The sequence below is a fragment of the Lagenorhynchus albirostris genome, chromosome 15, assembly GCF_949774975.1.
Source record: "Lagenorhynchus albirostris chromosome 15, mLagAlb1.1, whole genome shotgun sequence".
Taxonomy (NCBI): domain Eukaryota; kingdom Metazoa; phylum Chordata; class Mammalia; order Artiodactyla; family Delphinidae; genus Lagenorhynchus; species Lagenorhynchus albirostris.
Window position 1 is genome coordinate 49610607 of NC_083109.1, and position 27678 is coordinate 49638284.

The 27678-nt window shown below is 51.4% G+C and overlaps 2 protein-coding genes and 1 pseudogene across 11 annotated transcripts in view; 2 read left to right on the forward strand and 1 right to left on the reverse strand.

Annotated features, from left to right (window-relative positions):
• The first annotated feature begins 1038 nt into the window (after nt 1–1038).
• On the forward strand, nt 1039–20464 carry DECR2 (2,4-dienoyl-CoA reductase 2). Of its 3 annotated transcripts, none has more exons than XM_060125207.1 (9): nt 1050–1366; nt 6878–6946; nt 8037–8088; nt 8674–8809; nt 10324–10448; nt 10517–10610; nt 10757–10861; nt 11375–11592; nt 19991–20122. In XM_060125207.1, the coding sequence occupies exons 1-8, from the start codon at nt 1287–1289 to the stop codon at nt 11590–11592; spliced, it is 879 nt and encodes a 292-aa protein (XP_059981190.1). In that variant the 5' UTR covers nt 1050–1286; the 3' UTR covers nt 19991–20122. The 3 variants fall into 3 exon arrangements, with proteins under 3 accessions (XP_059981191.1, XP_059981190.1, XP_059981189.1); XM_060125206.1 differs by lacking the exon at nt 19991–20122 and adding an exon at nt 12628–13673 and having other exon boundaries at nt 1054–1366; XM_060125208.1 differs by lacking the exon at nt 11375–11592 and having other exon boundaries at nt 1039–1366; nt 19991–20464.
• LOC132505503 (small nuclear ribonucleoprotein Sm D2-like) lies at nt 8863–9320 on the reverse strand (annotated as a pseudogene).
• A 4248-nt stretch (nt 20465–24712) lies between the features above and the next one.
• The window catches only part of RAB11FIP3 (RAB11 family interacting protein 3), a 79805-nt gene continuing 76839 nt past the window's right edge, over nt 24713–27678 (forward strand). Inside the window, exon 1 of one of the 8 annotated variants that reach the window (XM_060124977.1) lies at nt 24713–25756. In XM_060124977.1, the coding sequence (XP_059980960.1) occupies nt 24713–25756 (1044 nt within the window). The remainder of the gene's footprint in view (nt 25757–27678) is intronic. The other 7 variants (XM_060124983.1, XM_060124978.1, XM_060124980.1 and 4 more) reach the window with 7 other exon arrangements.

Consider the following 27678-nt stretch of genomic DNA (forward strand, 5'->3'; position numbering starts at 1 on the left):
AGCCTCTGCCATCTCTGAGGTAAGGATGAGGCCTTTATGCAAAGTTGTAAGCAGCCTGAAAGTAGAAATGAAGCTTACCATCTCTCACACACCAGGAGGGAATCAATAACTTTGTTGAATGTATGAGACAGGCAGAGGTCCAGAGACCTCCAGCCTGAAATCTGGGGAATCCAAGCTGAGCCCCTGAGCTAGTGCTCTCCCTGAAGGAGGAGCCCTAGGCAGGACTGGAGGGTTGCAGGAAGGGGTAGGCAGGGAACTGAAGCCGCCCCCAGGGCAGAAAGGCTGGTGACCACACTGACACTACACACTTACGCCTGGTCCTCAGGTGTGTCCCCGGTCACTTGTCACAGGTACTGGACACCACACATCATTACACCTGCTGAGGCCGACTTGGTCCTCACTCAAATTTGACGTCTTGCCGACGGAAGCGCTGGTCCCGGATTCCCGGCTTTGGTTGCTCTCTGTGCCTACACATGAGGGCACGGATGAAGTGTACTGACTTTACTGGCCGCGAGAGGGTCGTGTTGGGAGCCAACCCTGGGACTGGCCATTCGAGAGAAGGGCCTTCCTTGTTTCCCATGGCTTTTCTGGGCTCTACTCTCCTTCCCTCTTCTACGTCACACTTTTGCAACAGGAAAGGGAAGCGTCCAGGAGGCGAGGAACTTTAAATGCTGGGCGAGTCCGACCAGGTGTTTTAAATGCACAGCAGGGCCCAGGGCGGTGAGGGAAGCCGAGGGGCCCTGGGCCGGCCCGCGAGCTCCACCTTAGCCCAGGAACCGAGTGTCCCCTTTGTCCGGCCGGCTCCGACCCCGGCACTGACGCCCAGCCTTGTGAAAAGCAGTCGGGAAAGCGGACAGCTTCCATCCGCGTTCACCGCGCCTCCGCCGCGAGAACCTGCCCGCCGCACTGCGCCTGCGCACACCTTGGCGCCCAGAGTGACTTCCAGTCCCAGCAGGCCGCGCGGCCATGCGGCCGGACGTCCTGGGAGAAGCGGGGGGAGGGCCGGGAAGGACCCGGTAGTCCTGGGAAGAGGGAGGGCCGGGGTGGTTGGAGCGTCCTGGGAGGAGCGAGGGGACGCGGAGGCGGGGCTTCCTGGGAGGAGCGAGAGCACGCGGAGGCGGAGCGTCCCGAGAGGGGCGAGCGCCGGGTGGGCCGGGCCTCCTCGTCCCAGGCCAGCCAGAGAGGAGGGCGCGGGCACAGCGCCACCTGTCCCCGGAGGACGAGGTCGGAGTCCTGTTCCAGGCGGGCCCCTGCTGTTCTAGCCTCCCAGGCCCGCACCGAGCGCCATGGCCCAGCCACCGCCTGACGTCAGCGAGGACGACTGTCTCCCGGAGTACCGCCACCTCTTCTGTCCGGACTTGCTTCGGTGAGGGCCGTGTCGGGGGCGCCCCAGGGAGCCGGGCAGGGGGCGGGGGCGCCTGCGGTGCGGGCTGCACGGGGACTGCGGTTTTACTGGGATGCGTGAGGACCCCATGCCTGATGGCCAGACTGTCCGGAGGTCCAGGTGCCCCAGAGATGCAACTGCTGGTGTTCTGATCTTTGCATGGCTGTGAGCACGGTCTGTTTGTTCTGTGGGTGATGGTGGGTGTTCATTAGCAATGCTCCGAGGTGGGGGTGAGTGTCAAAGGACACAACCAAGCCAAAGGTCAGGAGAGGGAAGGATTTATTATTGCCAGCAGCAAGTAAGGAGAACATTGGAGATTTTCCCCAAAGCGGAGTCTCCCCGCACAGCAAATTTGGGGAAGTTTTAAGCTAAAGGTGCATGCATATTCATGAAGGGTTTGGGCGGTTGAGAGACCAAGCTTTAATTGATTAAAGTCACAAGGGTCATCATCCCTGAGGTTCCAGTTGATCTGATGATTGCGCACTTCAGGCTAATCTTTACCATGGAAACAACTGGGAGTCTTTAAACCTGATTTATTATCTTTGCTATTGTTACTTCTCTTGCTGATGACAATCGTTAGTTTCTGTATTCTTTTTTTTTTTTAACTTGGATAGAGTTTGACCCCTATCCATTTCTTAAAACTTTTATTTTATTTATTTTTTATACAGCAGGTTCTTATTAGTTATTTATTTTATACATATTAGTGTATATATGTCAATCCCGAACTCCCAATTCATCCCACCACCACGCCTCCCTGCCACTTTCCCCCCTTGGTGTCCATATGTTTGTTCTCTACATCTGTGTCTCTGTTTCTGCCCTGCAAACCGGTTCACCTGTACCATTTTTCTAGGTTCCACATATATGCGTTAATATATGATATTTGTTTTTCTCTTTCTGACTTACTTCACTCTGTATGGCAGTCTCTAGGTCCATTCACGTCTCTACAAATGACCCAACTTCGTTCCTTTTTATGGCTGAGTAATATTCCATTGTATATATGTACCACATTTTCTTTATCCATTCGTCTGTCGATGGGCATTTAGGTTGCTTCCATGACCTGGCTATTGTAAATAATGCTGCCATGAACATTGGGGTGCATGTGTCTTTTTGAATTATGGTTTTCTCTGCATATATGCCCAGTAGTGGGATTGCTGGGTCCTAGGGTAATTCTATTTTTAGTTTTTTTAAGGAACCTCCATACTGTTCTCCATAGTGGCTGTATCAATTTACATTCCCACCAACAGTGTAGGAGGGTTCCCTTTTCTCCACACTCTCTCCAGCATTTGTTGTTTGCAGATTTTCTGATGATGCCCATTCTAACCCGTGTGAGGTGATACCTCATTGTAGTTTTGATTTGCATTTCTCTAATAATTAGTGATATTGAGCAGCTTTTCATGTGCCTCTTGGCCATCTGTATGTCTTCTTAGGAGAAATGTCTATTTAGGTCTTCTGCCCATTATTTGATTGGGTTGTTTGTTTTTTTAAATATTGAGCTGCATGAGTTGTTTATATATTTTGGAGATTAATCCTTTGTTGCTCCATTTGCAAATATTTTCTCCCATTCTGAGGGTTGTCTTTGTGTCTTGTCTGTAGTTTCCTTAGCTGGGCAAAAGCTTTTAAGTTTCATTAGGTCCCATTTGTTTATTTTTGTTTTTATTTCCATTACTCTAGGAGTTGCGTCAAAAAAAGACCTTGCTGTGATTTACGGCAAAGAGTGTTCTTCCTATGTTTTCCTCTAAGAGTTTTATAGTGTCTGGTCTTACATTTAAGTCTTTAATCCGTTTTGAGTTTATTTTTGTGTATGGTATTAGGGAGTGTTCTAATTTCATTCTTTTACATGTAGCTGTCCAGTGCTCCCAGCACCACTTATTGAAGAGACTATCTTTTCTCCATTATATATTCTTGCCTCCTTTGTCATAGATTAGTTGACCATAGGTGCATGGGTTTATCTCTGGGCTTTCTGTCCTGTTCCACTGATCTGTATTTCTCTTTTTGTGCCAGTACCATATTGTCTTGATTACTGTAGCTTTGTAGTATAGTCTGAAGTCAGGGAGTCTGATTCCTCCAGCTCCGTTTTTTTCCTTCAAGTCTGCTTTGGCTATTCGGGGTCTTTTGTGTCTCTACACAAATTTTAAGATTTTTTGTTCTAGTTCTGTAAAAAGTGACACTGGTAATTTGATAGGGATTGCATTGAATCTGTAGATTGCTTTGGGTAGTAGTCATTTTCACAATATTGATTCTTCCAATCCAAGAACATGGTATATCTCTCCATCTGTTTGTGTCATCTTTGATTTCTTTCATCAGTGTCTTATAGTTTTCTGAGTACAGGTCTTTTACCTCCTTAGGTAGGTTTATTCCTAGGTATTTTATTCTTTTTGTTGCAATGGTAAATGGGATTGTTTCCTTAATTTCGCTTTCTGATCTTTTGTTGTTAGTGTATAGGAATGCAAGAGATTTCTGTGCATTAATTTTGTATCCTGCAACTTTACCAAATTCATTGATTAGCTCTAGTAGTTTTCTGGTGGCATCTTTAGGATTCTCTATGTATATTATCATGTCATCTGCAGTGACAGTTTTACTTCTTCTTTTCCTATTTGTATTCCTTTTATTTCTTTTTCTTCTCTGATTGCAGTGGTTAGGACTTCCAAACTATGCTGAATAATAGTGGCTAGAGTGGACATCCTTGTTTTTTTCCTGATCTTAGAGGAAGTGCTTTCAGGTTTTCACTATTAAGAATGATGTTGCTGTGGGTTTTTTCATACATGGCCTTTATTATGTTGAGGTAGGTTCCCTCTATGCCCACGTTCTGGAGAGTTTTTATCATAAATGGGTGTTGAATTTTGTCAAAAGCTTTTTCTGCATCTATTGAGATGATCATATGGTTTTCATTCTTCAATTTGTTAATATGGTGTATCACATTGATTGATTTGCATATATTGAAGAATCCTTGCGTCCCTGGTATAAATCCCACTTGATCATGGTGTATGATCCTTTTAATATGTTGTTGGATTCAGTTTGCTAGTATTTTGTTGGGGATTTTTGCATCTATATTCATCAGTGATACTGGTCTGTAATTTTCTTTTTTTGTAGTATCTTTATCTGGTTTTGGTATCAGGGTGCTGGTGGCCTCATAGAATGAGTTTGGGAGTGTTCCTTCCTCCACAATTTTTTGGAAGAGTTTGAGAAGGATGGGTGTTAGCTCTTCTCTAAATGTTTGATAGAATTCACCTGTGAGGCCATCTGGTCCTGCACTTTTGTTCGTTGGAAGATTTTTAATCACAGTTTCAATTTCATTACTTGTGATTGGTCTGTTCATATTTTCTATTTCTTCCTGGTTCAGTCTTGGAAGGTTATACCTTTCTAAGAATTTGTCCACTTCTTCCAGGTTGTCCATTTTATTGGCATATAGTTGCTTGTAGTAGTCTCTTAGGATGCTTTGTATTTCTGCGGTGTCTGTTGTAACTTCTCCTTTTTCATTTCTAATTTTATTGATTTGAGTCCTCTCCCTCTTTTTCTTGATGAGTCTGGCTAGTGGTTTACCAATTTTATTTATCTTCTCAAAGAACCAGCTTTTAGTTTTATTGATCTTTGTTATAGTTTTCTTTGTTTCTATTTCATTTATTTCTGCTCTGATCTTTATGGTTTATTTCCTTCTGCTAACTTTGGGTTTTGTTTGTTCTTCTTTCTTTAGTTCCTTTAGGTGTAAGGTTAGATTGTTTATTTGAGATTTTTCTTGTTTCTTGAGGTAGGCTTGTATTGCTATAAACTTCCCTCTTAGAACTGCTTTTGCTGCATCCCATAGGTTTTGGATCATTGTGTTTTCATTGTCATTTGTCTCTAGGTATTTTTTATTTCCTCTTTGATTTCTTCAGTGATCTCTTGGTTATTTAGTAATGTATTGTTTAGCCTCCATGTGTTTGTGTTTTTTATGTTTTTTTCCCCTGTAATTGATTTCTAATCTCATAGCGTTATGGTCGGAAAAGATGCTTGATATGATTTCAATTTTCTTAAATTTACCGAGGCTTGATTTGTGACCCAAGATGTGATCTATCCTGGAGAACGTTCCATGTGTACTTGAGAAGGAAGTGTAATCTGCTGTTTTTGGATGGAATGTCCTATAAATATCAATTAAATCTATCTGGTCTATTTTGTCATTTAAAGTTTGTGTTTTGTTATTAATTTTCTGTCTGGATGATCTGTCCATTGGTGTAAGTGAGGTGTTAAAGTCCCCCACTATTATTATTATTATTTTTTAATTAATTTATTTATTTTTGACTGTGTTGGGTCTTCGTTGCTGCATGCGGGCTTTCTCTAGTTGCAGTGAGCAGGGGTACTCTTCGTTGTGGTGTGCAGGCTTCTCATTGTGGTGGCTTCTCTTGTTGCAGAGCACAGGCTCTAGGTGCACAGGCTTCAGTAGTTGTGGCTCACGGGCTCTAGAGCACAGGATCAGTAGTTGTGGTGCATGGGCTTAGTTGCTCCACGGTATGTGGGATCTTCCGGGCCAGGGCTTGAACCTGTGTCCCCTGCATTGGCAGGCAGATTCTTAACCACTGAGCCACCAGGGAAGCCCAAAGTCCCCCACTATTATTGTGTTACTGTCGATTTCCTCTTTTATAGCTGTTAGCAGTTGGCTTATGTATTGAGGTGCTCCTATGTTGGGTGTATATCTATTTATAATTGTTATTTCTTCTTCCTGGATTGATCCCTTGATCGTTATGTAGTGTCCTTCCTTGTCTCTTGTAACATTCTTTATTTTAAAATCTATTTTATCTGATATGAGTATTGCTACTCCAGCTTTCTTTTGATTTCCATTTACATGGAATATCTTTTTCCATCCTCTCACTTTCAGTCTGTATGTGTCCCTAAGTCTGAAATGGGTCTCTTGTAGACAGCATATATATGTGACCCCTACCCATTTTTATTTAAAAAAAATTTTATTTATTTGGCAGCACCGGGTCTTAGTTGTGACATGTGGGATGGCATGTGGGATCTTCAGTTGTGGCATGCGGGATCTAGTTCCCTGACCAGGGATCAGGTCCCTGCATCAGGAGCATGGAGTCTTAACCACTGGACCACCAGGGAAGTCCCAGTTTCTGTATTCTTTTGAGACCTGTTCGAGGACAAGACTGTGACCAGGCTTAGATCATAGAATGGCTTAGGCCAAAACTGCTTCTCTTATGTCAGGAAAGCCATGCGTGTTTCTCTTTCTCCAGGAACCGTCTACTCTATCCACTTAGCAGGTGGCTGGAGGAAGGCTTGTATGTTTTGAAAACATTTCTCATTTAATTGATAACTTTCTGCATAGAGACTTTTATGCATAGAGACATTCTTCCCAAAGATTCAAAAAGCTGAGGAATGCAGGCTTTAAAAAGCAGCGTTTCTCAAATTTGACAGAAGTGCCCAGTGCAGAGGGTCAGTGTCCTCCAGGAGCACCTCCTCCCTGCCCCCATTTAACAGGGGCCTCTTTAAAGAGCCTCTATTTTCTTCTCTCAGGGACAAGGTAGCCTTCATCACAGGCGGCGGCTCTGGAATCGGGTTCCGGATTGCTGAGATTTTCATGCGGTAAGCACTGCTCTGTGTGCTCTGTGCCCCATCTTGCTCCCCACCCCCTTGCATAGACCCCACTGGACCCTGGGATCTTGGGCAAAATGCCGGTGGGTGGTGGGAACCCCTCTAGCCCCAGGGCCATCAGAGAGCATCTGAAAGGGGTCAAGTGCTGTCCGGGGAGAGGCAAGACTACAGCCTCTCCTAGAGATTAGTCTAGACTGTTGGGCTCTGGCCTCAGCACCCCCATTTGTACAAAGCAGGAGGATCCAAAGGTTGAGGTAATTCTACTGCAGTGTCCCCCAGGGTCTTGCTGAGCCAGGGTCAGTGTGGGCCGAGTTGGACCCTGGCACCATGCAGAGCACAGTGTCTCCTGGGACACAAGGTCTGTGGTCTCAGGCCCAGGTCAACAGTTTGTCACCCCCACCGAGGAGAGGCCTAGAGTTAGGCTGGGGTTAGGGGAGGTGAAGCTGGTTTCCTCCAGGACCCTGCTTTTCAGAGATGTCCCACTGGACGAGATTTTGGGACTCATCCATTCCAGGTGAATTTGTTTTCCTAGCTGGAAGCTTTGTTGCTTCTCTGAGCAGAGCGTGGCCAGCTGTGCTGTGGTGTTCTGAGGATTCAGTGGGACTGGCTTAGCAGGTGGTAGCTGGTACTGTTACTGAGTTTGAGGCTGGGTTTGTCGGGAGGTAAGGCAGGGGAGGTGCCCTGGCCCTGGAATGGGCTCTCTGTCCTTCACTCTAGCCTCCCGGGGAGACCCAGGTGGACCCAGCAGGACTCATGCAGAGTCTGGGCCCTGTGTCCAAGACTCACAGCTGCTCACATGGTGTTTGGGGCAAGGCCCACATCCCCGCATGGCTGGCATACCTCATGCCAGAGAGACCCAGCCCAGAAACCACAGTGGTGCCTGCCTGAGGTCCTGCCACAGTCTCTCAGCCCCACAGAGGCCCCTGTGTCCTCTGCTAGCTGTGCCTTCAGCCCTAGGCTGGTGTTTAAGCCTGAGAGACCCTTTGGGGAGGGGGACCTTTGCTTCAAGCGCCAGGCAGGAGCCCGGCTGGGCGTGTCCCTTGCACCTTGCTGCCCTCACACCTGCCCTCTGGCTTTGCAGGCACGGCTGCCACACAGTCATCGCCAGCAGAAGTCTTCCCAGAGTGTCGATGGTAAGGGGTCTCTCCTGTGCCCACATGTCCATGGGTAGCTTTGGGGGCTGGGAGCCTGGGCCTGGAGGGTCCTGAGGTCCAGAGGATGATTACACCAAAACCTGCCCCTCTTCCAAATACAGAGCTTCAATGGAAGTGGCCCGCAGGGACATCCTTGTCTTTTTAAAGAATCTACTTATTGGGTCCTGTGCAGGAACCCTTATGTTGGGTGGTACTGTGGCCCCAAGACAGATATCTGGGCTCACCAGGGTCATGAGGGTGGAGAGTCTCTCCACTGCCATGGCTGGTCTCGGGGCAGGGACTGGACGTCAGCTGGAGCTGCCGTTGACCTGTGACTAGTGACCAGGGGCCTGGAGGGTGATGAAAGGGGAGAGGGTGCGGGCTGTCTTAGCAGCGTCCACCAGGGGTCATGGCCCTAGGGAGTGGCCACTTGCCAGCTGTGTCTCTGCAGAGTGGGTTTCAGCAGCAGAGCCCGGCTTCCTGGCAGAACCTGGCTAATCATCCTTATCAGATTCTGAAGGGCTGTTCCTCCAGGCTGAGGCCACCGGCCTGCTGCCCACCTCTCTCTTCCTGTCCGGCGTCTAGGCTGCCAGAAAGCTGGCTGCTGCCACTGGCCAGAAGTGCCTCCCTTTATCTCTGGACGTCCGAGCTCCCCTGGCCATCATGGCAGCCGTGGAGCAGGCTCTGAAGGAGTTCGGGAAGATCGACATTCTCATTAACTGTGAGTCACTGTTGAGCGAGGCCAGGGGGCTTCCTTTTTTTTTTTTAGAAAAATCACAGTACTTTATTATTTCCAGCGCAAAGGGCAGGTCTTTGAAAAACGAGGGGGCAAGTTCTGATTGCGGGGAGGAGGCCCCTTCTTGCTGGCTATGCATGAGCGAGTTCCACAGGACCACAATGACCGAGTCCCCACACAGGACCATCTTGGAGATGTAGCGGTGCTTGTTGACTGGCTTGGACTTCTTCTTCTTCTTCTTCTTCTTCTTGCTCCTGCCACTCTTGGGGACCTCGGTTCACACCTCCTTCACTTTCTCCAGCACCATGTTGCGGTGCCTATCAAAGGCCTTCACACGGCCCAGGAGCTTCTTGTTGCGGCAATTGATGAGCACTTGGGTGTTGTTCTTGACCGACTGTGTGAGCACGGGGAGTGGACCCATGTTAAACTCTTCCTCCTCCCGCTTCTGCAGCTCCTCTGGGGTCATCTCACCCTTGGGCTTGTTGAGGAGGCACATGGTGGCAGTGGTGGTGGCCGTGCTCTCAAGTCACTAATGTCTCCTCCACATTGCTTCGGCCTTCTGGCCAGGGGGCTTCTGACAGGTCAGCAATACCAGATCTCCCTGTTTGGAGGCCCCAGAACTGTCCTGGCTCCAGGCCACTGTCTCAGCCCAGCTCAGCTCCTTCCGGGTCAGTGCAGCTGTGGCTCAAGAGGATGCCCTGTGAACTAGGCTGAATCATAGAGTAGGGCCACTCTTGTGTCCTGAAATTCCCCCTTAAAGAAAAAGGACTACATGTTATTGTTTTAGTATAGTTTTAGATTCGCAGACTAATTGAGCAGATAGTACAGAGAACTCCACATACTATGAACACCTTGCATTTGTTACAACCGGGGAACCGATATTGATACATACGGTTCACTATAGTCCCTATTTTACATTCAGGTTCATTTTTGCTGAAATTTCCTTTAAAAACATCCTGCGTCTTATTTTCCTGCCACTAACAAAGTCATAAGCTGGGCAGCTTAAAACAACAGAAATATATTCTCTCACAGTCTGGAGGCCAGAAGTCTGAAAACAAGGCTCGGCGGAGCTTCTGTCCCAGGCCCTGCCCTCAGCTCCTGGGGTTGCTGCCTGGTGGGCCTTGGCTCTGGGCTGCACCCCTCCAGCCTCTGCCTTCCACACACTGCCATCCCCTGTGCACGTCTGTGTCCTCTTCTTTTTAAGGATGCCAATCCTTGGGCTTAGGCCACCCTAATTCAGTATGATTTACTCTTACCTTGATGACATCTGCAAAGACCATCTTTTCAAATAAGGTCACGTTCACAGGCACCAGGGGTTGGGACTTCAGCGCATTTTTTTAGGGACACAATCCAAACCATAAAACCCATCCTGCCCGTCATTCAGGAACTTGTCCAAATGCTCAGGTTTCCTTCCCTGGCCAACCTGGGCCACCCCGAGGGTCCAGATGCTTCAACTGCCCGGGGCTCCAGCACCATCCGCTCTCTCCTTCCACTGGCAGGTGCAGCCGGGAACTTCCTGTGCCCTGCCAGTGCCTTGTCCTCCAACGCCTTCAAGACCGTGATGGACATCGACACCTTGGGCACCTTCAACGTGTCTCGCGTACTCTACGAGAAGTTCTTCCATGTGAGTGTCCCGTGGCCAGGGCCTCCCCGCTTCTGGCCACCGCTCACTGCCCCTCTCGTGTGTTGCAGCGCCATGGAGGGGTGATCGTGAACATCACTGCAACCCTGGGTACCCGCGGGCAGGTGCTCCAAGTGCATGCAGGCTCTGCCAAGGCGGCCGTGGGTACGGGCGCCCCCTCTGGTCTGCCCACGTGGGTTCCTCCCCATCCCTGTCCCCGGAGGCCGGCAGTGTCCCCCCACCCCCACCCAGGCCTCCCTAAAGGCAGAGCAGCCCTGCTTCTCCCTCATGCCTGCCGGCCTCCCGTGCAGATGCGATGACACGGCACCTGGCTGTGGAGTGGGGCCCCCAGAACATCCGCGTCAACAGCCTTGCCCCCGGCCCCATCAGCGGCACAGAGGGCTTCCGGCGGCTGGGTAAGGCTCCCGGGAAGCCCAGGCCCCCCAGCGGGTGCTCCCCTAAGCACAGGCACCCCTGCCCCCTCCACCGTGCCTCCGAGGGCTCCCCTCCCACCTGGCTGGGATAGGCCTGGGATCAGTGCCAAATCCTCATGGCTTCCCAGGGTGGGCAAAGAGTCCGTCTCCAGGCTGGGGACAGTTTGCACATCCCTGCAATGGACTAAGGGTCAGCTGGACTTGGGCAGCTGCCCCCTAGAGCTAGAGGCCAGGGGCTGCTGGCCTTGATATGTGAGCCGGACACAAAGTGGGGCCCCATTGAAGCCTCCAGAGCCTTGGCAGGGTGAGCAGAGCAAGGCCCTGTGCTGGTTCTGTAGTGGTGTTACTGTACCTGGCCTGTTCCTGCTCCCCCAGGATGATGCTAACGATGCCCCCAACATTCCCGGGTGTGGTTCAGGGAAAGCTGGGCAGGGGAGGGTGGAGGGCCCCGGGGTCCTGGGGCCTACAGGGGCTGAGCCTCCCACTGCTTCCCAGGTGGCCCACAGGCCAGCATGAGGGCAAAGGTCCTGGCAAGCCCCCTGCAGAGGCTGGGGAACAAGACGGAGATCGCCCACAGCGCCCTCTTCCTGGCCAGCCCTTTGGCATCCTATGTGACGGGGGCCCTGCTGGTGGTTGATGGTGGGGCCTGGCTGACATTCCCTAACGACATCCAGTTGCTGGCGGACTTCTCATCCTTCTCTGCTAAGCTCTAGGTGATGTGCCACTCCCACCTTCAGGGGTCACCTGTGTCCTTGGCCCCCTCCCCAAAATACCCACCTAGTGGACTGATGGTCACTGTGCTGGGCCTGATGCCTTTCTCCTCAGTCTCTTACGTGTATTTCTAGATGTATTCTCGGGCACTGTTGGGTTCCCCTGCTCCACACATAGGGCAAGGCTCGAGTCTTCCAGGGCAGATGGGTGGTGCTGGGAGGGGCCAGCCCCACGGAGCTGCACTGCAGACCTCGGGGCCTCCCTGAAAACCAGAACCTGTATGGCTTGCCTGAAGAGGCTGGGAACCCTGTCTCTCTTTGGGAGCTCCCCTGGGTGACCCTCTCTGGGGGCCTGAGGGCTTGCTGGGCCCATGGGGGTGGGGGAAGGTGCCACTGCTCTCTGCTTCCCCTCCTCCCCCACCAGTCCCAGGGGTATGGCCAGCCCTTGAGACCTGCTCATCCTAGTCCTCTGAGCAGCAGCTTCCTTTGAGGATGGCTGAGGAGATGTAACTGCCCTGGTTGGGACCTGGCCCCTAAGCCTCCTGGGTCCCCGTCGCAGGGTGGTGGCAGGAACGTTCTAGGACTTTGGCTGGCTCCTGTCCCGTCCTGGGGGCGGGAGTGCTGGAGGGACACCCAGGAACTCACAGCGTTCAGTCACACCATGAAGCTGCAGTTGGCGTGGGCTTCTGTGGAGAACCCCAGTCTCAGAGGTGGGCTTGTTTGTAGGACAGGAACTGCTGATTGGCCATCTGTGGTTTGGTGGCCGGCAGACACGTTCTCAGTGCCCGGGGCATGCGGGCGACCAGGCGGCGGGAGAGTGTGGGTGCTGGGCAGGCCCCCCGGTCGCTGGGGTGAGGAGTACTGATGGAGGGCTGGGAGGGGGCAGAGGGGGCCACTGTATCCACCTCCAGGAGACGCACACAGCCTGGTGGCCTGCTGCCTGCCCCAGCCTGGCCACTCACACCCCCAGGGCTGTGCAGGAGGTGGGTGCCCCTCAGTGCTCTCCAGTGACCTTGTGTCTGCTGGCATTTCTGACAGGCAGGGGACAGTGTGCTGCAGAGGAGCTGGTCCACACCTGCTCTCGGATCCCTGCGACCTGCCTCCCGCCTGCCCAGCCTGAGCGCCAAACCTGACAATTCCAACAAGAGTGTCTGAAGCAGAGACTGGCCTTTCCTCTAGGAACCGTGCTGCATCCACATTCCCTCCTCATGGCCCTGTCTCCCATGCATGGGGGGCAGGGACTAGGCAGTGTGGCTGGCCTGCTGACCTGCTCACACACGCCGGGGAGGTCTGGGTTCCAGCGCTTCGAGAGTGTTGAGGAGGCCAGGACGCAGGGGTGTCCCCCTTGCACAACCCAGGGTCAGGGCTGTCCCGCCACCCCAGCCCCTGCCTAGGCTGGCCTCCTTTCCCCTCCTGCCTGCATCCAGTGGGTGTCCTGAGGTGGCTCCCATGGCCTGGGTGGAGAGAAGGGGGCATTTCAGGCTATCTTCTCTTCCTTGCTCTCCCGCTTTGAGACCTTTGCTTGGCAAAGAGATGCCAAACTAGGGAGGCTGGAGAAGCGTGTTTAAGCCTCTCCACAAGACCTGTGTCCTGGGTCCTGTCCCCGGGGGTGTAGGCTGCAGAAGGGACCTCTGCCGGCCTCCAGTGACACGGGCAGGGTTGCTCCCCACCTGCCCTGGAGTCTGTCCTTTGCTGGGACATCCCCAGAGGACTTAGTCCTTGGTCATTTAGGGGCTCACTTTCTAGGTCCTCCAGGCGGCCTGTCCCCATTGTCACCAGCACCCTCCCTCAGGCCCAGGGGGTGGGGGATCTCTGGACCCTCAATTCTTCCCCAATGACCACTCTTTGACACACATCCAGGCCAGGACCTAAGGCGGCCACTTGGATCCTGGGCTTGTTTTCTGTGCTGTTTGTTACAAACTTCAAGGTGCTCAAAGCTGTTGGTCTGCCCTCTGGCTGGACATGCGGCTTGGGTGCCCCCTTCCTCCCTGCCCCCATCTGTACCGTCCATTTGCATAAGCATGGGTCCTAGAGTTTTGCCAGAAAATGCATTTACTTAAAAAATAATCATTTTCCTGTGAAAATATCTATTCATTGGACTTCACAAATGTTTTTAGAAGGAGGAGGAGGGCACCTGAACAGAATCACTGGTGATCTGGGCGTTTAGTGGTGTGTCTACTTCCTGTCTTTTTCCTGTGAAGAGTTTAGAAAACACTTTTTACCTAATACGTGAAGCCCTGGTCCTGAGGCAGGGGGAGCCCACCCTGAGGCGAGGGGAGGCTGTCTGCTCCCCTGGTGGGAGGGGTGTCCTCCACAGCTGGTCCTGGAGGGGGGCGGGGGGCGCTGCCTGCCCTGCAAGCTCCTGGTGCTGCCACTAGAGTCCTGAGCTTGAGCCCTCTGCCCCAGATATCCACACCCACCTGAGTTCCTTCCCGCCTTCATGGGTGCAGGGGCATGGCAGGGAGGCCACCGGGCAGAAGGAGCTCCGCTTGCCATTTAAACAGAGACCAGGGTGTGGTGGCATCAAGTCTACCAGCAAGGCAGGCAGATGGGCGCTCGTGATGCCACGGGAGGAGGAAAGAACCATGAAGGCAGTTCCTGGGGAGCTGCAACCATAGACCCCACGTGCCAGAGAGCTGAGGCCTGCCGTCCCTGGAGGAGACAGAGAAGGCCCTGGGGAGGGTGTCCCGCCAGCCACATTCAAAGGCCTGGGACTCAACAGCAGCGTAGCTCCAGGAGGACAGAAGAGAATGAAAGGAGTGAGCCTTTTATTACTGTTAGTCAGGATTCTCCAGGAAACAGAGCCAGTAGGATATATATAGATCTGCAGGAGGAGATTTATTATAGGGACTGGCTCATGTGACTGTGGGGGCTGAGAAGTCCCATGATCTGCCAACTGCAAGCTGGAGACCCGGCAAAGCAGATGGCGTGATTCAGTCTGAGCCCGAAGGCCCAAGAACCAGGGGCTCCGACAGCCAAGGGCACCGGAAGGTGGATGTCCCCGCTCAAGCAGAGAGCGAGGGAACTTGCCCTTTCTCAGCTCACACTGATGAAGTCAGGTCTTCCATCTACTGAATCAAATGCTAATCTCTGAGAAATACCCAGAGATACCGATCTACCAGCTATCTGGGCACACATTAGCCCCGTAAAGCTGACACAAAGTTAAACATCACAGTTGCACACACCATGAGGTCCATGCCCATGCTCATCGTCTGCATGTGGTGGTCAGTTTGGCTGTAAGGAATCTGCCTTGCTGTTTGGCTTAGTCCACCAGCCCCGGCTGTCATCCTGCAGGTCCAGGACACCTGCTGGGGGCTTGTGGGTCACGGGCACACCTGGCGCGTTTCACTTGCCAGGTGGGCTCTGGGACGAGCTGGCAAAGGAGGGCCAGGTGCACGTGGTGAGGGAGTTAACACCGGCCCCAGCAGTGGCACTCGGACTTGGTGGCAGTTGGCAGAGAACTAGGTTGTCCCCTTCCACATTAACAATCTCTACAATTCCCTTAGAAAATGCCAGGTTCCCTGAAAGGAAGGATCATCTTTTATGTGTGAACCTCAGCTGTGGAAGCTGATTTACAGACCCCGCCCACTCTGAGTCCCCCCTTCCATGGCATGAGGATGCCTCACGTCTTTTCAGAACTACACATAAAAACATCACGGCCGGGCTTCTCTGGTGGCACGGTGGTTAAGAATCCGCCTGCCAATGCAAGGGACGTGGGTTCGAGCCCTGGCCTGGGAAGATCCCACATGCTGCGGAGCAACTAAGCCCGTGCGCCGTAACTACTGAGCCTGTGCTCTAGAGCCCGCGAGCTACAACTACTGAAGCCTGTGTGCCTAGAGCCTGTGTTCTGCAACGAGAAGCCACAACAATGAGAAGCCCGCGCACCGCAACGAAGAGTAGCCCCTGCTCTCCGCAACTAGAGAAAGCCCGTGTGCAGAAATGAAGACCCAACACAGCCAAAACAAAAACAAAACAAAACAAATAAGTTAATTAAAAAAATAAACAGGAAACATCATGGCTACAGCATAGGGCTGCCCACCACCGGGGTGCAGCCTTCCAGCCCCTGCTCCACATTGTACATTTTTATTTTTATTTTATTTTATTTTTTTGGCTGTGTGTCTTCATTTCTGTGCGAGCGGGGGGCCCCTCTTCATCGCTGTGCGCGGGCCTCTCACTATCGTGGCCTCTCTTGTTGCGGAGCACAGGCTCCAGACGCGCAGACTCAGTAGTTGTGGCTCACGGGCCCAGTTGCTCCGCGGCATGTGGGATCTTCCCAGACCAGGGCTCGAACCCGTGTCCCCTGCATTGGCAGGCAGATTCTCAACCACTGCGCCACCAGGGAAGCCCTGTACAGTTTTTTGAATGAATATGTGAATGACCCCTGTGTGTTGTGAGCCACAGAAGGTGTCCCCGAGGCGTCGCCATGATGCAGTGAACTTTAAAATTCACTTAACTAAACTGTTAACTTGGGGGAGTTTGGGGGAGTTTCTCTGCCGACTCCTGTTGCCATGGTAACTTGGTAAAACTCACTGGCTTGCCTGTGCTTTGTCTGCGGTCACCCTGGAAAGGGCTGGAGGTCGTGCTTTTTTGTTTCTTGGTCCCTTGGTTGGCATCTTCCACACGTAGGTCTCTGGTGGCCCCGCGCACTGTGGGACCTGCCAGAGGTGGGCCACTCAGATGGAGGAGGAGACTTGGGAGGCTGAGGCTGACCTCGCCCGGACGCGGTCCACCCACCAGGTGCACACTGAGCCCTTTGCCTGGTGCCCTGGCTGGCGGCTGGCACAAGCACGACTGTCCCTCCGGAACTTCCTCTCGGCCATGCACGTGGGCTCGCGGAGTGAAGCAGGGAGAGATGGTAAATCCCCAAGCACCTTGCCAGTTGGAGGCTCAGCAGATGTTCCCCTCTCCTCTGACCCTCACATTGCTTTGTCCTTCTCATGTGGGTCAGACTGAGCCTGCCTTGCAGTGGTCACGCCCCCACCCTGGGCTGTGTGTCCAGGCGGGGTCCTGCTCACCCCTGGCTCTGCCCCGAGGCCCAATCATGCTGCAGCCGGGCAGCCGTGTCGTCTTGAGCAGGGCAGAGGGGCTCTCCGGGGTCAGGGCTTCCCAGGCCGGGGAGGGGACTGGGCGTGGGCCCCTTGGGGCATTTCCCTCTGGGCACTTAGGCTAGTCTCTGCTGGATGCTGCAACAGATACAAAGAGGGGATGTGGGGGGAGATCCTGGGAAGTTCACAGGCTCCAGGGGTGGGATGCACTGGAGCTTGGGGACAAAGCTGGGGCCCAGGGTTCGGGGGTTCTTCCTTCTCCCACTTGACCTGCCCTGTTAACCTGCCCCTCCCCTCGCTGCCCTTCTGCTCTCTCTGCCCAGGTCCCAGCTGCCCTGTGTGCAAGCTGTAGCCCAGCCCCCTGAAAAGAGACGGCATTCCTTCTGTCAGACACACATCCCGGTTCTTGGGAAAGGTGCTCCCTTCGGGTCAGGGTCTGGCTCTTGCTCAATAAACCATGGCCAAGGGTTGACTGCATTATATGAACCTGGCAACTCCCACTGCTTCTAGAAAATGCGTGTGAGCAGGCATCCCATGTGGGTCCTGACTCACATCAAACACACTCACTAGAAACCAATGTGTAGACCAGCGTGCTGAGAATGTGTGTGTGCGTGTGTGTGTGTGTGAGATCGCATGAGTCTCAGGTCCCCTCTCTGGCAAAACCCGAGGGCCAGTGGGAGATGGCAGAGGCTCCCTGCTCACCTCTTGGGCCAGAGTTCTGCCCAACTCGGCTCTTCTGTCCTAGGGGCCGTGGGGGACCAGATCCTTCTTTGGACTTCCCTTTTCCTTGATTGTGCTAATCGGGCCCTTCAAGGGAACAGCCCCTCAGATGGGATTGCTGGATTTCATGTTTACCGCTGCATCCTGGTCCAGGTCTCTGGGATTAGACCTACATTACCCTGTCAGCAGACAGAGGTTTCTATAACTCTTCAGTCATTTATTTACTGATTATCTTGCATTATTTCCTAGGTGACACATGTTATTAGTATGGAGTTCCTTAACTCAACTCCCAGAGCATAACTTTATTTTCACATTTTGGAGTATTTGGGGGGCACCTCATCGCATCCCTACATCAGAGCATCTCAATGAGACAGCACCTGACAGGCGTCTGCTGAAGAAGGAATAAGGAATGTTAGGAATATGCAGAATTAACGTTTAACTTTTCCACCATCACATGTAATTTGGACAATTTTTACCCCATGGGAGGAGAATGGTGTGAATTATATCTTCACCTCTGGAAAATGTGACCCGAGGCTAAGAAAGGAAGTTCTGAATCTGCGTACAAACCTCTCCCAGCCTGGTGCTTGGCGCCCATCCCCCCGCCATGGGCTGTGATTCTGGCTGCAGGGGAGGCGTGGGAGGTGTGGGATTTGGGCGCTGTGGGGACTGGAGATGCCTGTCCTCACAGGAAGATGGGACCAGGTGCCAGCAACTGCAGAGTGAAATGTTAAAATAAGAAAATCATCCAAACCTCGGCTGAGTCAGGAGGAATTAAATTGTGCCTTACAAACTCATGGTCTATTTTTACTCTAAGAAATGTACTTTACTAAACTTGAAGGTGAGAAAAAAATCCTTCCCCACTGAATAAATATAAGTAAACAGGAGTATGGACTGTGCTCTTGGCTTCAGGAGGCCACGGGGAGGGTGCGTGTGATCTAGACCTAAAATTGACTCTGTTCTCAGTTTACTTACTCTACACAAAATGTATATGTAGTTTTTAAAATTTTTATATTGAAAATATTTGGCCAGCAGTTTGTAGCTTGATTGAGGTATAACTGACATTCAGAAGACCGCACATGAGTGAAATCTACAGTTTGGTGAGTTCTGACATTTCTACATTCGTGAAACCATCACCACAATTAAGAGGATGAACATACCCATCGCCTGTAAAACACCTCCTCCCGCCCCTTGGAAACCCCCTCATTTCTCCCTGCCCCTTCATCCCAGGTGACCCAGCCAGGATGGCAGTTCAGGACTGGGAGGGGGAGGCCAGCCTCTTCTGGGTGGGAGGAGAAGGTGGGACAGGAGGTAGAGGTGCTGAGCCCTCAGCCACGTCCAGAACCCCTTTCCTGGGGCGCCCAGTGGCAGGCTGTTTGGTGGCCCTGCTCCTCCCTTGCTCTGGCCCCATCACGGGCCTGTGGCAGGTCACTTCGTCCTCCAGAATAAAGCTCTGCCCCCTCCTGCTGTCCATCTCCAGGGCATATCCATGGCCTCCCTGGGGCACTAGGTCCACCACTGGCCAGCTGAGAGGCTTCCCCTTGACTGCGGGCTGGCTCCTTCTGGAGCTCTGGGTGGAGGGCTTGCTCCAAATGCAGATGTCCAGCCCAGCACAGCCCGTAGTGCTCGCTGAGAAGGGACCTGTCACAGAAGCATCTGTCCTGTCCCCATGGGAGGTGGGCTTCTTTAGACGCCCCGAGAACTGTTCCACAACTCTCTGGTCTGGGTTCCCAACATCACTCCACCTTGGACACAACTTACTTTCAATCTTCAAATGGCTGATAGGGATGGTCTCACAAATAGGTGGTGGAAGAACAGATGGTTCTGGGAAACTGGCTCATTAAGTGAGAGAAACAAAAGTGGGTCCCTATTTTACATCACATTTTTTAAAAGTCCAGGGACTTCCCTGGTAGTGCAGCGGTTAAGAATCTGCTTGCCAGGGCAGGGGACATGGGTTCTAGCCCTGGTCCAGGAAGATTCCACATGCCACAGAGCAACTATGCCCACGTGCGCCACAACTTCTGAGCCTGTGCTCTAGAGCCTGCGAGCCACAACTACTGACCCCATGTGCCACAACTACTGAAGCCCGTGCACCTAGAGCCTATGCTCCACAACAAGAGAAGCCACCGCAATGAGAAGCCCGCGCACAACAACGAAGAGTAGCCCCCGCTCGCCGCAACTAGAGAAAGCCCGTGCCAGCAATGAAGACCCAACACAGCCAAAAAAAAAAAAATTCCAAATAGCTTAACGACATACTTGAGAAAGGAAAAGCTATAAATAGAGGTGGATATCTTTGAGACTTTGGGTACAGGATTTACTTACTGAATTTAAAAAGTGTTTAATTATGAAATCCTTAAAATATGTGGACAAGCCCAGATGCACATGTACTCACCCGCCAGGTTTACCAGATGTTGGTACTGTGTCCTGTTTATTCCCAGTCTGCCTGTTTTGGGAGGAAATAAATGTTACAGGTACAGCTACCTTTTACCACTTTCCTCCTCTGTCCCCCTCAATATAATTCCCACTTTCGTTGTGGTATTTTTACTACAAATGAAGGTGTTCAAAAACAATATATGTATTGAAACTTTGCAAAAATGGTATTACACAGTATCTGTTCTGTAACTTGCTTTCTCACACAGCTTGTTTTAGAAGTCTGCCCATGTGGTTGTGTGAGGATGTGATCCATTTGCTGAAACTGCTCAGTATTCCATCACAACAGACTTCCCCTCAGCCAGCCAGCAAGCTCTTCACGGGACTACGGAAACCAGGGCTGCCTCAACACCCCTTTCCTTCCTCCTCTTGGACCTGAAGGTGGAGAAGCAGGAGTGCCAGGTTAAGGGGACACAGAGCTTCAGCTGTATTAGTTCTGTGAATCCCCACACTTGGTTGACATCAGACTAAATTTCTACTGGTTGATGTCAAATGCTATCGTTACTCATTCCCTTGATTATCAGTGTGGTTAAGCATCTTTTTTTACGTTTATTGGCCAATTGAGTTTCTTCCTCTGGAACTGCTTATTTGTATTCACTGCTGATTTTTCTACTAGTTTGCTGTTCTTTTACTGTTTTATGAGGAATTCTTGTGTATTCTGGAAATAAATCCATTGTCAGTTACATCTGTTTTAAATATCTCTTCCCGGTTGCTATGGACTGAATTGTGTCCCGCCAAATTCATGTGTTGAAGCCCTAGCCCCCAAAGCAATGGTATTTGGAGATGGGGCCTTTTGGGAGATAATTACCATTAGATGAGTTCATGTAGATGACCTCCCATGATAGAATTGCTGCCTTATAAAAAGAGGAAGAGGGAGAGATGGCTGTCTTCACCATGCTAGGACACACCTAGAAGGAGACCCTCACCACAAGCTAGGAAGAGAGCTCTCAACAGGAAGGAATTTGCTGGTGTGAAAAGTAATGAAAGGAAACCTCACCAAAATGGAACCAGGGTGCCAGACGGGGGAGCTTTCATGCGCATACCACTCAACATCAGCACAGATCCCAACATGTCCCAGCAGGAAGGGATACTACTTTACTACCCAGCAGGAGGAAGAAACAATTTCTCTTTGACCAGCAACAGTCCAGCCAATGAAAGACTGTCACAACTCAGCCAATGAAAAGCCACTGCACCTAGAACTCCCAGTTTCCTCCAATGGGCTCTTTGTTTATGACAGCTCCTCGCAACTCCTCCTTCTCCCCTATAAAAGCATTTCCTTTCCTTTGCTGGACATAGTTGCATGTCTCCAATTACAACTCTTTGTGGCTTCTGAATAAACCCATGTTGCTGGTAAAATAACTGGCTTTTTAATTGTTTTAGGTTAACACTGGCATCTTGATCTTGCATTTCCCAGACTGCAGAATTATGAAAAATAAATGTGCTTTTTAACGAACCAGTATATGGCATTTGGTCACAGCAGCATGAGCAGACTAAGACACCAGTCTATGATGTGTCTTTCATCAAACAGAAGGATAATTTTTTTAAATTAATCTTTACTAAGGCATAATTTACATACAGTAAAATTCATTCTTTGTCGTGTACAGTTCTGTGAATTTTGACAAACACATTCAGTTATAGAACCACCATTACAATCAAGATATGAAACAGTTCCTTCACTTCAACAAATTTCCCTCTCCCCCAGCCCTCCCACCCTCTATTTGATTTGTGTCCCTTTACTTTTGGGAAGTTTAAATTTTAATGTATTTAACTTTAAGTCATTGTCTTTTTAAAAATGGTTTGTAATTTTTATTCTTGTGTGAGAAACTTTCTTTCTCCAAGGTCATAAAGCTATTTTTCAATGTCTTCTTAAAGTTTTGCTTTTTTTTTTTTTCTGGCCACACCTTGTGGCTTGCAGGATCTTAGTTCCCTGACCAGGAATCGAACCTGCACCCTCAGCAGCATGAAGTCCTAACCACTGGAGTGCCAGGGAATTCCCTTGCTTTCCACTTTTATGTCTTTGATGGCTCTAATTATTTTTGTATCTGATATGACATAGGGATCTAGTTGTAAGGTTTCTGTACAGACAGCTAGCACCAGCTATAGAAAAGTCCATCTTCCTTATGATTAGCAAAGCCACCAAGGATAAAAATGATGGGTTTGACTACCCAAAATGAAAGATTTATGTCTAATCTTCCCTAACAGGCAGAGTTCATGAAGGGGTCACAGGCAGGGAGAAGATACTTGCAACATCAAAAACATATGAGGGATTTTACCTAAAGAAAAAGTCAGAGAACCCAAAAGAAAAGCAAGTGCTACAATTGGGCAATTCACAGATCCTAGTGGTCAGTAAACACAGTAAGAAACACTCAACCACATTAGCATTCAGCTAAATTCAAATAAGACAAGATGAGCTGCCGTTTTAAGTTCATCAGACTAGCAAAAATGGGAGAAATCATATGTAATCTCTTTTGTAATTTTGGTGTATTTCCACATTTTAAAAATGTTCATTAAATAAGATAGATTTGTGATCAAATTTATCCTTGCCTGTCACCTTCCCCTTCCTCCTGTCAGTGGCCAGATCTCACCCAGGTGGTGGAGAGGCCCTATCCCAGGAGAGACATGTGCATTCTTCCACTGAGGCTTCTTGACCTACTTTCCCTTTGCTCCCTTGTCAGGTCCAACAGGGCTGTGCTACACAGCTAAGAATCTGCTGAGTCACCTTGCTGGTCTTCATTTTCCCATCTTTCTCCGTAGGTCAGAGGTCACCAGGGAAGAGGGATCAAGGAGACCCATTTGCTTGAGAGTTCCAAAAGATAAGTGTTTAACCCAGGTACCTTTCAAAAAGAAAGACTCACAGAGGGAGGTTTTCACAGACATTCACTCAGACTCAAAAGCCAACAGATGTGAGCTGTACCCCACCCTCTCCCTTCCTCTTCTGGGTACCTGTTACATGGCTAAATTAAAATGTGCACGGGGGACTTCCCTGGTGGTCCAGTGGTTGAGAATCCACCTTCCAATGAAGGGGACACGGGTTCAATCCCTGGTCGGGGAACTAAGATCCCACATGCTGCAAAGCACTCTAGAGCCTGCGCACCACAACTAAGACCCGACGCAGCCTAATAAATAAATATTTAAAAAAAAAAAATGTGCACGGGGTGGGCATGGAGGAGCAGGTTAAAATGGCAGCAGGGGCTGCTTCCCTTGAGCTGATTCATTTCATCCTGAATGTTAGAGATCAAAAATGTCTAAAGGGAGGACTTCTCTGGTGGAGCAGTGGTTGAGAGTCCACCTGCCAATGCAGGGGACACAGGTTTGCTCTCTGGTCTGGGAAGATCCCACATGCAATGGAGCAGCTAAGCCCATGCACCACAACTACTGAGCCTCCACTCTAGAGCCAGCAAGCCACAGCTACTGAAGCCTACATGCCTAGAGCCTGTGCTCCGCAACGAGAAGCCACCGCAATAAGAAGCCCGCGCACCGTAACGAAGAGTAGCCTCCGCTTGCCGCAACTAGAGAAAGCCCGTGCGCAGCAACGAAGACCCAACACAGCCAACAATAAATAAATAAATAAATAAATTCATATATTAAAAAAAATGTCTACAGGGGATGCTTGAGGTCCAAACGCCCAGTCCAAGTGCTCAGGAACTTGTTACCTTTAATATTTCAGGAACAGAGTTTCTTGAAGTGGTCTAAGCAGGTAGGTGCATGCTTTCCATGCTGGGGTTCTGTTTGGGTGCATCAGCCAGCCAAGGAATGCAGATTTTTCATGAATTGGCACAGTAGCAGTAGGAGTGCTGCTTCCTCGGGGCACAGCCCTCGCCTCATTTGGTTTTACCTCCTCCACATTAATACCCTTATTTAGAAAGGTTGACACATCACTGTAACTACCTCTGAAAACTGTATCTGGTCAAAGGCACCAGTCCAATTTCAGATTCTTGCCAAACTGGAGATAATTTATTTTCTTTGAATGCAGTATCTTCCTCATGAAAGCATACAGCTCTTATAAGAAATTGAGAATATAGTTTTAGGGTTGCGGGGCGGTATTCCTTTGCCCTTCTTTTCCCTAATGCCAACCTCACAAAATCTGGTGCCATGTGCTCTGGGATTTTGTCATGGGAGATGAATCAGTTAATTAACACACTGCTCCTCACAGTACACTTGGAAACAGGTTCAGTTTCCTTTGGTTCTTGCCAAAGATGCTTCTGAACATACCTAGTGCTGGTGCTTTCCCCGATACATCTCATTACAGGCTCTAAATGAAGACTGTAATGTTAAGTGCACCTCGCCTGAGGCCTGGCAGCTCACCGGCTCCTATCCAGCATGTCTCCGCTTTCATGCCTGCTTCAAGGTGCCCATGTTGCTGCCTGGCACCCTGTGTCCCCACTGACGATAGTGACATCTAGAGAAACACATGTCAGTTGTCAAAGACAGCCGCAGTGCTTGGGTGGCTTGACCGTACACTGGTGATGAACACTGGATATCCTACGGGAAAAAAAGCACTTGTCATAGATTTTAAAAAAGGTATCAGTGTTTGGCCCCGCGTTCCTTCGGTCACAAGTGATGGACCTCATTTTCAGGGCCCTTCCACACTCAGGCGGGGGCTGCTGCTCTTGCTGCCGCAGGTCAACGCCTGGGCTTTTCCGCGCGACGGGCGACTGCGGAGGGCGCCACTTGCACTTTCCCCGCCCCATTAGAATCGTGTTCGTTGCTTATCAATTTGTGGGAGCGCTTTACACTTTCAGGACTCAGTCCATCCGTCCAGTGCGTGGGTCGATGACGTCAAGCCCGGGCCCACAGTCTCTTGCTCCCACCTCTTGCTCCCAAACACCGGTACACTGCGAGGGACCGAAAACCCCAAACCACGCAGCCGCGCCGGCGCCTGCCTTTATAACAAGGCGGCGAGGGGCGGGGCCAGCGTGCAGCGCGACGTGATGACGTCAGGCCGGACGGGGGGCGGGGCGAGGGCGGTGGTGTGCGCTCCGGTACCTCGGGTGCTTTCTCGTCGTCCGCCTAGGCTGCGTCCGCCTCAGCGTACACCTCCGCGTCGTCCTCCTCATCAGGGTCTTCTTCCTCCTCCTCCTCCTCAGGGTCCCCTTCTCGGCGTCCCCCTCCTCGGCGTCCTCTCCCCGCTCTCCCCCTCGACTTCCCTCGGCCGCCCGCCGCCGCCATGGGCCCGCGCCCGCCGCGCCGCCGGGCCGAGGACAGCTGAGGCGCGGCGCGAAGATGGGCGAGGGCGAAGCAGGGCCCGAGCGCCAGCCCGAGCAGTCCGGGCGCCCCGCGCGCGCCCGCCCGCGCCGCCGCGGGGATGCCCGCGTCCGCCGCCGCGCCCTGAGCGCCTTTGTCTGCCGCCCGCGCCGCCCGCCGCACCACTGGCCTCGCGGGCCCGCGCCGCGGCTGGGGTCGCGCCCATGAAGATGGACCCGAGCTGGCCGGCCTCCCCAGCGGGCGGCCCGGGCCCAGACCCAGAGCCCGGTGGGCCCGGAGCGCCCGCCGCCCCCGCCCCGCGCCCTGGGCTCGGCCCGCAGGACCTCGCGGCCGGCGCGGATGCTGGGCGAGCTCCGGGGCGGGAGCGGCAGCCGCAGCGCTCGAGCCGGGACTCCGACCCCGACCCGCCGCTGCCGGAACTCGGCCCGCTCTTTTCCTGGATGACGGAGCAGGAGGGTGACGGCCCCCCGCACAGCGCGTCTGGCCGCGCGCAGGACTTCAGCCGCAGCCATCACCTGAGGGGCGAGGTCGACTTCTTTCCTTCCTTCGCGTCCCCCGCGGTGGGCGAGCCGGCCCTGGAGCTGGGTCCCGGGGACCCGGACCGGCCCTCGGACTTTAGCCAGACCTGCCCCCTAACGAGCGAGCCTGCGGGGTGTCCGGAGGACGGCCCCCGCCTCCGAGCCGTATTCGATGCCCTGGACGGGGATGGGGACGGCTTCGTCCGCATCGAAGACTTCGTCCAGTTCGCCACCGTCTATGGGGCAGAACAGGTAACTCGCAGCGTGGCAGACGGGCCCCGCGCGGTGTTCGCGGAGTGCCGGTTACGCGTTCTCTTTTGATTCAGTTCTTCTACTCTCACCTCTGGTTGAATTTCGCTGAAGCACCTCTTTCCCCTTTAAAGAGGTTCTATTCCCGGGAGTCAGTTTCTTTCTCTGGCATCCCAAGCCACACAAGCTTATCTCTCCTAAATTGAGAGATGCTCCTGGCGTGGGGACATGCCCCTAGGCTGCCGAATAAAAGTGCCCCGTGGATGGAGAAGTGCCAGCGGTTCCCCCAACTGAGGGCCCAGGTCTGGTTTGGCTGAAGTAATTCACTTCTTTGGTCTGCAAAGGACAGGCTGCACTTGGATGCTTAAGATCATGTTAATCTATTTTGAGCGCAGTTACTTTACTGTGTGTGTTTGGCTTATGTTTTAGGTAGATTCGTTGTTGGGGAAACAGTGAACGTGAAAAACGGTCATTTCCATACCTTTTGCGCGGAAGGGAAAGGGATGAACCCCAGAGGGACGGGAATGAGCCTAAGAGCACAGCGGTGAATACAAACTCGAGCAGAACTCCATCAGGGCCATCTCCACTCTTGTAGGACAGGTGAGGTGCTGGACAGGTGACGGGAATGCACAGGGCAATGGCAGGAGTCCTGTGCAGCTCCCAGGGCTGCGGCTGCTCTGGGAGAAGGTGGGCCTCAAGATCCAGGTCTTCCTCCATCTCAGCACTTATGAAAGTTTATGTGGAGACAGCAGCAGGGCTGTGTATGTTCTGCTGTTAACCCAAATAGACATCAAATAGGTTACTGGTGTTCATTTTTAAATATTTTACTTAGTAGTGGGAAATCACAAAAGGTTGATCTGCTAGTTTCTGTATTTTATTGACTTTTCATACATGTGGGTATTTGTTAAGTGGGTGTTCAGGTACATATGCATGTTTAAGCCAAGAGGTAAAATTGACATCCTGCTATTTAGGGTGTCTGCCATAACATTAAGAACCTTTATAAAGGATCTGTGTGCCCCCAGAGTATTCACAGTGTCCATTGAGCTGTCATGTAAAGAACTGGGTCGTCCTGAGTCAGGGCTCCTTGTTGAGTTTTCAGCGTGGGCATGTCCCTGTGGGGCATCCTGAATGTTGGCGTCTAGGTCAGTGTGAGCTCCTGTTTAGCTCTGGGTTGAAGACATTGCTCAGGACAGGTCTTCCATCTCAGTGTAATGGGCAGAGAGAGAGATACGTGACTGACAGTTTCCTGTATGGTTAGTATGGATTGTGATTGCTGGTCTAAGTTTTATTTATTTATTTTTTTAATAAATTTTAAAATATTTTATTTATTTATTTTTGGCTGCTTTGGGTCTTTGTTGCTGCACGCGGGCTTTCTCTAGTTGTGGTGAGCGGGGGCTACTCTTCGTTGCAGTGTGCATGCTTCTCATTGCGGTGGCTTCTCTTGTTGGGGAGCATGGGCTCTAGGCACGTGGGTTTCAGTAGTTGTGGCACGTGGGCTCAGCAGTTGTGGCTTGTGGGCTCTAGAGCACAGGTTCAGTAGTTGTGGCGCACAGGGTTAGTTGCTCCACAGTGTGTGGGATCTTCCCGGACCAGGGATTGAACCTGTGTCCCCTGAATTGGCAGGTGGATTCTTAACCACTGCGCCACCAGGGAAGTCCTGGTCTAAGTTTTTTTTATGCTTTTCCTTCTTGTCCCTCGGCTGGAGAGCACCTTGGGTATCCTTGGTTGTTTCTCATTAGTGTGATGTGTCTTCTCTGCAAACATTCCCTTCCTCATTACACCAATCAAGAATGTTAGGAAAGTGGCACATTTGTTCTTCTTTACCATAATCTGACTCTTAATAGAGTGCCTTATAGCTTATATGAGGCTCATTTATGTTTTCACTGGATCATCAACCTTTCTCTGAGGTAGTAGGAGGCAGAAGG

Excerpts from the sequence above, each read along its gene's own strand:
- DECR2 (XM_060125207.1), top strand. The coding sequence starts at position 1,287 with ATGGCCCAGCCACCGCCTGACGTCAGCGAGGACGACTGTCTCCCGGAG. Across the intron at positions 1,367-6,877 it reads TTCTGTCCGGACTTGCTTCG|GGACAAGGTAGCCTTCATCA; the intron begins GTGAGGGCCGTG and ends TTCTTCTCTCAG. Across the intron at positions 6,947-8,036 it reads ATTGCTGAGATTTTCATGCG|GCACGGCTGCCACACAGTCA; the intron begins GTAAGCACTGCT and ends CTGGCTTTGCAG.